The sequence below is a fragment of the Lissotriton vulgaris genome, chromosome 1_1 (genome assembly GCF_964263255.1).
Source record: "Lissotriton vulgaris chromosome 1_1, aLisVul1.2, whole genome shotgun sequence".
Taxonomy (NCBI): domain Eukaryota; kingdom Metazoa; phylum Chordata; class Amphibia; order Caudata; family Salamandridae; genus Lissotriton; species Lissotriton vulgaris.
In genome coordinates, this window is record NC_141685.1 from 659,034,550 (window position 1) to 659,047,692 (window position 13,143).

Genomic DNA, 13,143 nt, shown 5'->3' on the forward strand with positions numbered 1-13,143 from the left:
CAAGAATTCTCAAAGTTAACAAAAATGGGGTATACTAAGACAAAGCAGAACTAGTTTTGAACACAGTCTAAAATACAAATGGCAGTAATTCCAGAACTGCTTAAAATGCTAAATCAAGTACCAAACACAAGATCAGAGCACACCGATATTTAAGACATTGACACCCAAAACAGGATAACCTGACCTCTGTCACCTCCACCTCACTGAATCACACCAAGAAACAGGGAGGATATTGGATTAGTTTTTTCATGCTGACAATTGTAGAATGAAAGGAACTCTTTGGTGGCAGTGAGGCGAGACTGTGTGAATACCAAGAGAAGGCAGTGAAGCAGCAGAATACAAATGGCCGCATATTTGGCATGGGTCTAGAGCAATTCTATTCACTACAAATATAAAGCCTCATTTCATTTTTAGGTCGGGCCTAACAGAAGCACAAGCTGTCTGGATACGAAAGACCCATTTCAGCTTACCAAGTTCTCAATAGAGGTCTTAACGCCCTCCCAATCTCTTAAATTGGTTGGCTTTATTGTCGCTCTCATTGCTTGCTTCTTTTTCATGGCATTTCCTTGTCTATCTTGTTTGTCTCTCCCCGTAGCATATTCTCTTTACAGAATGCATTGTACCATTCTCTTTTCTTGTGTCCTTCCACTACTCTCCTTAAGAGAAAAACTTTTGAATTCTTGCGAAAACAACTCCACAACAGGGATGTATTTTTTAGTTGTCTTCCTCGTGTGCTTCTCTATCCTGTTGGACTTTGCCCTTTTTGCAGGGTTATCTCCAAACTTTTTGCTTCTTCCTCCTATTTTTTCCTGACTGGTTGTTGTTGGCTCTAGATCTCTGGGCACTTTACCACTGCTAATCAGGGCTTAAGTGCATATGCTCTCTGTGTAAATTGTGAATATGATTGGTTATCCCTGATTGGCATATTTGATTTACTGGTAAGTCCTCTGTAAAGTGCACTAAGTGTGCCAGAGCCTGTAAATCAAATGCTACTAGTGGGCCTGCAGCACTGATTGTGCCACCCACATGAGTAGCCCTGAAAAAGTATCTCAGGCCTGCCACTGCAGTGTCTGTGCGCCGTTTTAAACTGCCATGTCAACTTGGCAACTTGCATAGGTGGCTTGCCCTCAATGCTACAAAGTTGTTGGTGGATTATTGGCTGCCGTTGAATCATACCCAAGCTAGTCATTAACATAAACAAGCAGCCTTTACAGAAGGATCATCAGCTTATTCTGGATGACCAGGAAAACTAGATGATGAAGACCAGTTCCCATCGTTAACCCATATTTTAAAGATCCACCCACATTTAGAAAAAGAAGGTTTTGCAACTATACCTAAGGCCATAGTCAGATCTAGGGTTCATCAGTGTAATGCATCATTTGGAGGTGTTTCACATGTGCATTCTCAATTGACTACAGTGAATTCAAAATCTAATGCAGTGAGTGGTCATAGGCTTAAATATATCATACCCATTACATGTCATTTTCCCGGATTATGGTTATCAAGTTAATAATGTCCTGTACTATGTGTGATCTGTAGGCTTGTCCTTTAAGAAGGGCTGTTGTGTTTGAAGAAGAGAATTAAAACATACAAAACATTTAGATCACTCAGCTTCTCGGACAAGGATTGCCAGGTTCATAGTATTCCATTGGCAGCTGAGGAAGTGGTTTCATGGGTAGGGGGCGGACTATTTTACGTTATTGGGTAGTTTGGTGGAATGCCCTCCTTTATGATAGACTAAAAAATGTTCTTCTGAGTAATATAGGTTTGAATGGTCCAATGTGTCAACACCTAGATAACTGCCTATATCTGGATCATAAAAATTGCTTGACTTCTATTAATATTCTAATTTACAGATTATGAAGCAAAGGGGTAATGCAGCCCAATGCACAGAAATACCCCCACAAATAAATGTAGCATTTTCTTTTACTTTTAAACTATATAGAATAATACGTTCATCACTATGCACATTATGTGGTATTTTATTCAACAAATATAAAAATTGGATTGGCCTGCACTTGTGAAATGTGAACTTCAAACTTCAATCTTTCTGTCTTCCGTAGGACGCTGGAGCCCATCCTGTTCTGGGATGTATTATCATGATTCTCTCCTTTTTTCAACCGATCATTGCTTTCTTTCGTCCTGGTATACATGACAAAAGGTATGCATTGTAATATAAATATTTAACCTGCTTTATTGAACCGAACAAATGTTGCAATATGGTTGGCACTTTAGTGCCATGCAAGTACGCCAGTGAAAGGCAACTATCAAATACAAAACCAGTATGTTTCAGTGGAGTATTCTGTGTTTGCTGGTTATCACTGAAGCTTGGTTTGGCTTCGATAGAGAAAGTGATATATGTAGGATGTTAGGAATGTTGGACTCACCACTGCACCACATCATGGTTGACTGCCCCCCTCCCACCAATAAATCCATAGAGAGATGTTTATTTCCCTACTCTTGGCAAAGGGTGGTTTGGGTGTTGGTGGTCCCTAGCACGTATATTTTGATCTTTTGGGCATTCTTAAAATGGGGAGACTGCCTTAAAGTAGGTAAATTATTATCAATTTTTAAGCAAACATATAGCTTTATGGCCGACTAATTCACAAATAAGCTAAAGAATGTGTGTTGGTGTTATTACTATTCTAGTTAAAATATCCGTTGTACCTGTTTTATTATGTAACTGCTTCGATTTTTGTAAATGAATTGTAGACACACCTTGTTCTTGATTAAAATATTATTCATTTCAAATATATGGGTGCATTTTTGAAACATCTGCCAGAGTTTTGGAAAAGGTGGCGTACCACTGTAATAACCCTACGAGAGGGTGTAGGATACCACTGTGAGCCCTACTGTCTGGAACCATGCCGGCTTCTATACACTTTTGGTGGACAGAACAAAGCACGGGTATGGAATTTGATTTGAACCTCAGGTATTCATACTAAAGCAAACACATCACAGTCTGAGTTGTTGTATGATGCCATCCCTCAGATAAGACGAATATCAGGGTCGAGCAGTAAAGTGGTGAAAGGATACATAAAGTAAACATCTGTAAAACTCTTGGGGAAGAACATCACAAGAACTCTTGCATTAAAACTGAGGTGCAGGACATAATATCAGGTGGATTCAATCCTTTAATCTAGTAAAACAAGGTAATGCATCACAATTAGTGCAATCAAAATATGATCAGACGTCACAAAGTTATGCCCATGGATGATCTTACTTATGCAGCCAGTATGTAGTAGTCGCCATAAAACTCAGTAGCAGGACTTTACCTAACTCTCTGAGATATTGTAGCAAGCACGTAAACAGTTTCCAGGTGTAGCTCTAGGAGAACTGCAAAAAACACATAGAATGTCCTATGCTATTTTATGCAGTTTACATGCAGCTCTTTGATGACGGTTCTTAACAGTCACTGTTCTATATTACGGTTATATCTTACGAAATGTGGTGACAAAAGAATCTTTGTGACAAAAGCAGTAATCCACTTAGCTATCCACATAAAATACAGATCTGTGATCTGGACGTTTCACGTTCCTTGCCGCAGGCATATTAACCCTTTGTGCTACTTAATGGAGAGTCAAAAGTGCCCCTATACAAAACTCTGATCTCTCTTTCTAGCAGGAACATTAATCACACGAGTTAGCTTGACATTTTAAATGCTGTCTGAAAACAAGATGCACAAGGAACTCTGCTGCAGGTGTTTTTAAGTCGTAAGTTATTGCTAAACACAGCGCCACGCGGCCCCCATCCCAAGTCAGCGCCCAGTGCGACTGCACCAGTCACACTGTCCTACAGCCGGCCCGGATACTGCCGGGTGGCACAGACCACCCGTTTGATGTTATATACAGGTAAACAAGAACAGAGTAAGTCCATTAGAAACTGCAGAAGTTAAATATTTTAGTAAGCGTTCCAAAAATGCCCCATGTGTATTGTTGGAAACAAATGATGGTGAAGGGAATGTAAGTGGACAAAACGCCTGTCTAACTTGATCAATATTCAATTTTAAATTAGAAGAAATGGAAAATTGTCCTATCTTGAGATTTGCTGTGTTTCACGAGTTCCCTCTGTTTTGTAAGTTACCCAAATGATATGCAAAATAATGCTCAGTTTTCTTTTTTAATCTCTTTTCCGCAGACGAACAATATTTAACTATTTTCATGCTGCAAATGCACTTATAATAAAGGTGCTGGCAGGTAAGTTGTTTATTTGGTTATATAAAAATATAACATTTGAAAATCCTGTTTTGAAGCAGTGTTGAATGAAGTACCACTTGCTGTTGTTGCCTTTTCATCTTTGTAAACAGTTTATACCACTTGAACCCCTGCTATGATTCTGAAGTATCAAGTGATGAATACTCCCTGACTCTTTGGACAGTTATGCCATCCTGCCATTTGTTACTTTTGAGATTGTCCCTACTGTTATTCCTTTTAACTCGACAAATATGAATTCAAGCACTGGTGCAGAGTTTTTTTTACAATACAAGCAGGGTACAATACTCCGTTGGCCTGGCCAGCCCTGGGCCCGGCTACAGAGCATGAGAGGAAGCACTGAAAGAATAAGCTACTCTTTTTGATGTATCTGGCGAATAAACGCGGTATGTTACATAGCGGTATTTACTTTGCAAGTCATTATAACGACTTGTGCTGGGGGCGCTGGACTTTGGAATAGTATGATTTACTATTCCAACTCTAGTCTCTGCGGACAGTATCTTTATTTTATTTTATTTTTATGTTTTCTATAGATCGAACATTATCCTGTACAGGGTATCAGAGCGCTTTACAGGGTCTTACAACAATCCAAACCATACATATTCCAGTCATTACTGATTTGAAACAATTAAAATTACAAAAGGTATAGTTACATATATAGTATTCAAACCGCTTATTTTAGCACTAAACCACATAATAAAACAAAATATGAATATACAGATCCAGTAATTGGCGTAATAAGACACATCATGATTATACAGGTCTCACGATTGCAAAGAGGGCTTGAGTTAGTGTTCGAACAGCAAGGGAGCCTGACATTTACATAGTTCAGCAGTAGGGTATTAGGGAAGACATTTCTTCATGTAAAACAGTTTTGCTTCCTTTTTGAATGTTGTGATGTACGCAATTCTTATGTTCGGTGGGAGGGCGTTCCAAATTCTCGGTGCTGCCCCTGAGAATGCTCGGTCATAGGTTTTTTTCTTACGGAAACGTGCTGGTTTCAGTAGTATGTCCTCTTTGCTCCTGGAGGCGCGAGACCCTCCTGACTGAGTGAGTTTCTGGGCAAGATAGACTGGGGATTTGTTGTGTACTGCTTTATGAGTGGTGCATGCTAGTTTAAACTGGATTCGTGCTTCGAATGGAAGCCAGTTGAGAGCTTTCAGATGCAGAGAGATATGGTCGAATTTTTTTGATCTCGCTATCAGTCTTGTGGCTGCATTATCATGCTTTCAATGGGGCTGTTGAGATCTTGGGGAGCACTGCTAAGGTAGTGTAACCATATGCAATCCTTGGGATGACCAGTGCCTGAACTGCTGTTTTAAGGTCAGCTTTGTTTAGTACAGGTTTTAGCTTTCGTAAGTAACTTAAGTAGAACCTGGCGTTTTTTACCATTGTGTTGATATGCACTGAGATGTTAAGATTTTTGTCCAGAATGATGCCCAGGGATTTGGTTGACTCAACAATCTTCGGAGTGCAATTTAGAGCAGTGATGAGGTTGGAACAGTCTGCAATCATTGTTTTACTTTTCTGTGGAGTAATCAGTAGGAATTCAGTTTTCTGAGGGTTTAGTTTTAGGTGGTTCTTGGTTAACCATAGTAGGGTTCTCTTTAAAGCTAGATTCATTGACTTTGTCATCCGCCGAAGCGACCTTGATGTACAGCTAAGTGTCATCAGCATACATATGGAAAGCAATGTTGTCTTTCTGTAGAATTTCTGAGAGAAGTTTTACATAATGATTGAAAAGAGCCGGAAATAGCGTTGAGCCTTGCGGCACTCCTATGATATTGTGGATTGCGCTTGAAAGGGTTTGGTTGACAATGACTTTTTGTGATCTATTTTTCAGAAAGGAGCTAAACCAGGTTAGTACCGTATCTTCAAAACCCATCCTGTTTTTCAGACGATCAAGTATATAGGCATGGTTCACCGTGTCGAAGGCAGACGACAGGTCCAGCAATATTAAGAGATATGTTTCATTCTGGTCAAGAGCCAGTAAGGCGTCATCAACTATGTGTAGTATCGCAGTTTCGTGCTGTGGTTTGGGCGGAAGCCAGATTGGCAGTCGTTTAGCAGGTTGAAGTCAGATATGTGTAAGCTCAGTTGTTGTTGGACACATTTTTCCATAATTCTGGCCAACATGGGGATGTTGGTTACCGGTCTGAAATTGTTCCGATCTAAGGGGTTCTCAGTCGGTTTTTTTAGGAGAGGGGTTACTTGGCCTGTTTTTAGGCAGGCAGGTATTTGACCTTGTGACGGAGGCATTGATGACCTTAGTCCAAGTTGGAATTAGCAGGTGATTTATGGAGGACCAGCATTTCGCCAGTAGGGGATCATTATAGTGATTATTTGGTTTAAAGGACGCCATGATCTTTGAAATGTCTAGTTCACTGACCTGTCTAAAATCTGTCAACACTAAAGAAAGGGAGTTAGAGGAACAATAGCTAAGGCTCGCCCTCCAAAAACTATAGTCAAACAAATGGTCTCTGTTACCAGATTCCTAAGAGCCTTGCTAGTAACTATGAACCACAGCCAGCACACAATGGGGTAGGTCTTGGAAAGTTCATATTATGTAAAAAAAAAGGAGAAATTGCTCCTTTTTTATGTGTCCCCTCACTCACCATGTTGCCCCATGGTGACATGCATCATCATTGGGGCCATCCCAGTCCTCTACGGGCTGGGGCGTGCTACGACTTGCGAGTTACGTAGGAGCACTTTTTTTTTTTTTTTTAAGACTATGTGTGGTGCATGTGTATTGGAGGAGTGGACTATGTGATGTATCTAAAAATACCTGCCCAGTAGGTTGACAAACTTTATTTTTGCCTCTAGGTGGTAATATTAAAAACGGGGTGGATAGATAGGGCGCCCTAAACGTAATGTGTCGAGGTGTACCTATCAACTCCTATCGTCGACATGTTTCGTGCATACCCCAAGCACTTCTTCGGGACTACACAGGGACCAGCCCTGTGTTCGCCACTCCTTAGCTCTCAAATGAGTTATTTTGGTACAATAATAGAATACGGTGAAATTGCAGCAAACTATAATAAGTGCATGCAGTAATACCTACGTATTTATTCCAAACACGTGGTTCCTGTAAGATAAAAGACAACTTGAAAAATCAAGGGGTATGTTACCCCAAATTTTATCACACATAGACCGTATAGTAGGATTGTTGTGGAAAACGTAATTACATTTCCCGTGGTTCTTAACGGACATTTTTAAACGTGGTTGTTTTCATGCACAAAACGTGTCTGTTCTCATGCATCAAAACGTGATAAAACACCTATCTGTGACACACCCAAACATTCATCTATCACACACACTCATACTTGTTTTTACATACATGTCATGAGACCTAACTGGGCCCCATGGATTCGGAGGGGTTCAGTATCCCAGCAGATCTAATAGAGTGCTGGCTGTGGTTCATAGTTACTAGCAAGGCTCTTAGGAATCTGGTAACAGAGACCATTTGTCTGTCTAAAATCTGACCATCTGGCATTGTGTTTAGGTTTGGCTGTTTCCTGTAACTCCGGTACCACATCTCCCAGGCCCTTTTCCATTTCAATTTCATCTGCTGCTTTTTTGAGTTCCTTCTCGAATGAGTTAGCTTTGTCTGAAAAAAAGACAGAGAAGTCTTCGCTATTTAAGTTAGTTTTGGAGATGACTGGAGCCATTTTGGCCACCTTATTTGATTGTTCTTTGAGAAGATCGAAGAGTTTCCTAGGTCTATTTATTGCGCTATTCAATTCTTTCCAAAAGAATTCTTTTTTAGATTTAATGATGCTTTTGTTATACGCTTTCCTGGATTGTCTCAGTAAGGATAGATGTGGTGAAGAAGGGTGTTGTGCCATTTCCGTTCTGCTAGTCTCAGTGACCTTCTTTCTTCATTTAGGGCACCATTGAACCAAGGATTTTTGTCTTTCTCCGAGAGCCTTTTCAATTTTAGTGGGGCTATGTCCTCCATACTGCAGGACATCGTTTTGTTATAGTGCAGCGTGAGGTCGTTGACATCAACCATGCTCTTGGGTGGCTGCAGATCAGTTTTGCAACGTGCAGCTAAGTATTCCATGTTAATTCCTCTAGTGTCCCTGGTCCACTTTTTGGGTTTAGTAGCTTGTGTGGACGATTTATATTTACTGATGGGAATTTCAAAGGTAATTATGTGGTGGTCCCACCAATCACACGGGTTTATTACAATGTTCTCAATGGATTTTTCTTTAGCTAATATCCAATCCAATATGGACCCTTTGTTGTGGTAGGGAGATGACATCCTTGGATTAACGATTGGTCATCCAGGACATTTTTCAACTGGGTGATTTGATTGTCCTCATGATTATCCCAATGATCATCCCAATGAACGTTGAAGTCTCCTAAAAAAAATATAGTTCGTCTGCTTATTGGCGTTAGTAGTACTGATATCAATCAACTGTTCGATGAATTTGGTCTTAGTACCCGGTAGGTGGTATAGTGCGTGGAGTTTGCAGTACTGGTTATCTGCTGATCTTAAAGACATGCCTAGATATTCACAGGATTCTAGAAGATCAGCCTGTATTTTTGTGATGGTAATGTCAGATCTATGTACGCAAGCGATGCCTCCACCTTTCCTGATATTTCTGTCCTGTCTCATAATCTGGTAGTTCGGGGGGACTAGGAGGTCTAGGCAGGGCGAAGAAGAGTCAGAGAGCCATGTTTCTGTTCGAATGATTATGTCAATTTCATGGCTGAGTATGAGGTCGGCTATGTCTGCCGCATGTTTATTCGCTGAGTGACAGTTGAGTAGAGCGCAGCGAATATGTTTCTGCTCAGTGCTCACGGATGGCAGAGGTTCTAACGGCGTTAATGAAACTTTCTTAAGATTGTTGGTATTGATCCTTCTTGTGTTTGTCTGTGAGGCTCTACCGGCGTTCGTTGAGATCGTTTGAATATTATAGTTTTATTCTAGCTTAGTTTGAGAGGTAGGTGAGGGTTCATATGTGGCCATAATGGATAAGATCTCGTTGTCAGACAGATAGTTGTGTTGCTCTCTGGGACGGTAAATTCTATTTGCATGAGCCATAGGGGTGGACAGTATTTAACGTGTTTTTCAGGGTAGTAAGATTGAAGAGCCTCCATTTTTGCCAGCCATTTTTCAGATAAGCAAAGCAAGTTTTTCATGTCTTTAATGGCGGTGAGCATGGCTTTGTATGTTTTGCACGATTGTGAACTGAGGTCTATGATATCACTATTGATTTGAGGAGTACTGGACCTAATCGAGACTGGACTATCGAGTGTTCTAGAGGGTTGTTGAGTGTGAGACTCTTTGGTAAACCCATTATGGTCTGGGCATGTAACATGATGCTTAGGGGTAGTTCCTTGTCTCCCTTTGAAGTTTCCCAAAGCTCCATTCTGGTTTACTAGATCAGGATCCATCTGAGTAATTCCCCCCTTGCTACCTGTACTTGCTAGTGGGACAATCACGGTGTTAAGGGTAGGATGGGTGATAGGGCCGAGAGTCGTTGGAACAATTGTTAGTTGCGTGTTTGCGTGTTTCTTCATCCCAACTTCTGATTATTAATCCCAAGGTGTTACTTTCCCAGATAGGGGGTAGATCTCTTCATGCAGTTGCTTCACGGCTGTGGAATAGCCTTCCTTTTTCCATCAGACAGAGTCCTGATCTCCTTACTTTTAGGAAAAGTTTCAAAATGTAGATCTTCTAGTTATGAGCCTTTAGCAGTGGTTTGCTTTGCTCTGTTATGTGACTTATGTTTGGTTCTAGCGCCGGGATACTCCAGTGAGTAGCCATGCGCTTTATAAATATGAGTTAACATAACAGTAGGAAAGGTGTTGGAATAGTATATCATACTATTCCTTAGTGTACAGCGCCATTCAGCACAAGTCGTTGGAACGACGTGCGTTGTGAAAACCGCAATGTAAACGTATCGTGTTGTAAATGTTTTGTGGCAAAGGATGTCTCCCGTATCTGGCCCATCAGCTCTGGAATCAAAGTGCTATGGCTGCCTATGAACTACCATCTTGGGCCTGCATTGGGAACTGTATTACAATTGCAGAGACCTCTTTCATTCATATTACGCTATTCCCTTTGGAACATGCATAACTATGAGTTGGTCACTGCTCCCACGCTTCATTTTTGTAGGGAGCCTAAAAGAATGTGCTCTTCCCTGGTTGGTCAGGGTTATCCATTTTGAACATAGCACATCTTTGCGTGGTTAAACCTCACCTGCAATGATTCCAGACCAAGATGATTACTGACTCCCTGGGCCAGCTGCAGTGTTTCAACTGGAGCAGGAAGGCATCTAAACTAGAGTAGAGTCCTGGAAATTGCTTACCCTTCCTTTCTAAGATCAGGAAAAAGTAGGATTCTCTGAGCAATCCTGATACTTTTATGTTCCCTGGAAGAGGACGAAGGGGTCCTGCTTAGTTTGTAAAAATGGGTTAAACCTGACCTGAAGGACAAGTGAAAGGTTATGCGAACTCAAGCTTGAGTACAGCTGCACTTGAATCTTTGGCTCCTTGGCGCATAGCTAGCCAGAACCAAATGCTAGAGAAATGAAGACCTTTAAGAAACATTCAACGAATGCATGTGTAGTGAGTCGACATTGCCATGACCCAACCTATAGCTGCTGCGTGGTGGATGTTGCAATACACCTTTTCAAGCAAAGTAAAGACAAAGGTGATATTTAGCTTTTAACCTAGGCTTGTGAATAGTCAGCCGCGGTCGGTAGTGGGAATACCTGCCGGGCGGTGACGGGGGAAGGGGGATGGTGGGGGGCAGTAATCTATGGATTACGGAGCTTTACAGGTAAGTAAACATATAAATAAATAAACAAATTTCGTTGTGCGCACTACATCGCATTTGGGGATGCAGTGCAAGCAACGAATTTCGTGCTAAAGTGCTTGTGCTATCTCCCCTAAACAAACTGGTATGTATCTGCTTGGCATATTTAATAAACTGTTAAGTCCCTAGTAAGTGGTACTGTGGTTCCATGGCCTGTAAATTAAACGCTACTAGTAGGCTGCTGCACTTATTGTGCCACCCACTACTGTAGCTCTAAACCTATGGCTCAGTCCTACACTCCTGCAGTCTGCAGAGTAGTTTTAAAACTGCAATTTCGACTTGTCTGGATAAACATCTGCAAAGCATTAAATTATATGTAAGTCACCCTTAGAATAAGCCCTTTCAGCTCAGAGTGTAGGTTGCTGTGTAGTTTAAAGGACAAATGCAATTTAAGTTTTACATGTTCTAGCAGTGCAAATCACCCACATTCGGCATTCACTGTTGCAAGGCCTGGCTCTCCCATAGATGAACACTGATTCACATGTCTGCAAACCACTAAAAGCTAGACTCGGAATGAGAGCAGCTAGCGAAAATATTCTTACACTTAATTGCATTAGAATTTAAAATCCTCTTTTTTCATAAAGTTGGATTTTAGCTCCTAATGCTAAAAATATATACCTTTTAGAAAGTTGGTACTTTTCTGTCTCGAGTCGTTGGGGCCTCTCCTGGGTGTAGTCTCTGAGGTTCCGTGACAATCGTGAGTGGTGTTTTCGACTCGCACAAATATGGTCCAGTCTGGTATCTATGAACCGCAAATGACGAGTTTAGTGGGTGTACGCGTTTTCGCTGTGCTAGCCTAAACCGTTCGTTTGTTTCGTGGGTTTCTTCATCTGAACCCACGGGTTCCATCTTAGATATGGCATCCATTTTGTTTCTTGCCCTCAAGTAGCCAGCGAACGGACGCTGTCCGCTTCGCGACCCTGGGATTCCCAAACTCTTGCGGAAGACACGTGTTCCTTTGAAGGTGTCTTTATGATGAGGGGGATGATACTGTAAGGCAGATGGCCCCGCTCAAGGCTCATCTTGCCGTGCCGGTCTATTGTCTCAGTTGTGCATTCATTAGGCACGTCCCCTTTGATGCCTGCAACTCGTGTTTCCTGATACCACCCCTTTTACACCCTCTTCGATCTGTTCGCTATCCTAGTCTTCCTCTGCACCTGTTTCTGTCTCTTCCTTGATTTGTTTACAGCCAAACGGAATGTACTAATGGTGGGAAGATGTACTTTTACAGTTGGGAACCGCCAAATGTTACTGTGATTATGTTCCGGGCCCTGAATACATGAAAGCGACCCCTTATGATCTTTACGATGGGAACCATGTTGTAATCCTTTGTGCACCGTGTTAACCTATGAGAGAAAACTGTATAAAAGGAGCGATCCACAGATACAATTTGAAGCAGTCTCCTCGAACCTACACGTGTTGTACTTCCTGTGACTTCTGTGTTCCCTGCAGTAATAAACCTCGAATCTTTGACGCCGAAGGAAGTGTCCCGTGTCTCTGTCATTTGTACGCCGGAACAGGTTACCCACGAAGGTTTTAGGTGTTATCCCTGGCACCGCTGGGTCTTAGAAAAACCCAGTCCTTCAGTTGGCGCCCTACGTGGGGCTGCATCAGCGGTACCGGTCTAAAGCCCAACGATCGTGAGGAACTTCGTGTGAAATCTCTGAGGGTAGGTGCACCCCGCTTCATCGATCCTGTTATCGAAACAAGTGGCCCGACGACTTTTCCCGCGAAGATTCCCGCCACCTGACGGCTTCGACGGACTGCTGCCCTGACTGTAGACCTGTTTTGGCACCTGGCGTAGACCTTGGTACAGCGAGACGATTGACGGGCCTCCCTGGTGACGCCATTGATCTTTGAGTTAAGTATTTGTGGGTCGCTCCCAGAGTCCTTTGTTGTGGGTGCTTAGTTGTTGCATGGTTCCATTGCATCTGTGGTTCTTAGTACTTTGTTCTTTGTTGTGATATTTGACGTCTGCAGTCGCCAAAAACCGAGGGTTTTTGCTCTTTGCAGGGACATTATAATCCTATAACCCTTGACGTTTGTGAAACTCGGTTAGTGTGCACGATGCCTGGCCGTAGTACTTTGTTCAGTTGCTTTAGA

The 13,143-nt window shown here is 41.9% G+C and overlaps 1 protein-coding gene across 1 annotated transcript in view; it reads left to right on the forward strand.

Moving 5' to 3' along the window:
• Window positions 1-13,143, forward strand: part of LOC147747616 (ferric reductase 1-like) — a 664,587-nt gene that overhangs the window by 558,882 nt on the left and 92,562 nt on the right. The window contains exons 12-13 of the mRNA XM_086936340.1: window positions 2,064-2,161; window positions 4,138-4,196. Coding sequence (XP_086792466.1) covers window positions 2,064-2,161; window positions 4,138-4,196 — 157 coding nt within the window. The remainder of the gene's footprint in view (window positions 1-2,063; window positions 2,162-4,137; window positions 4,197-13,143) is intronic.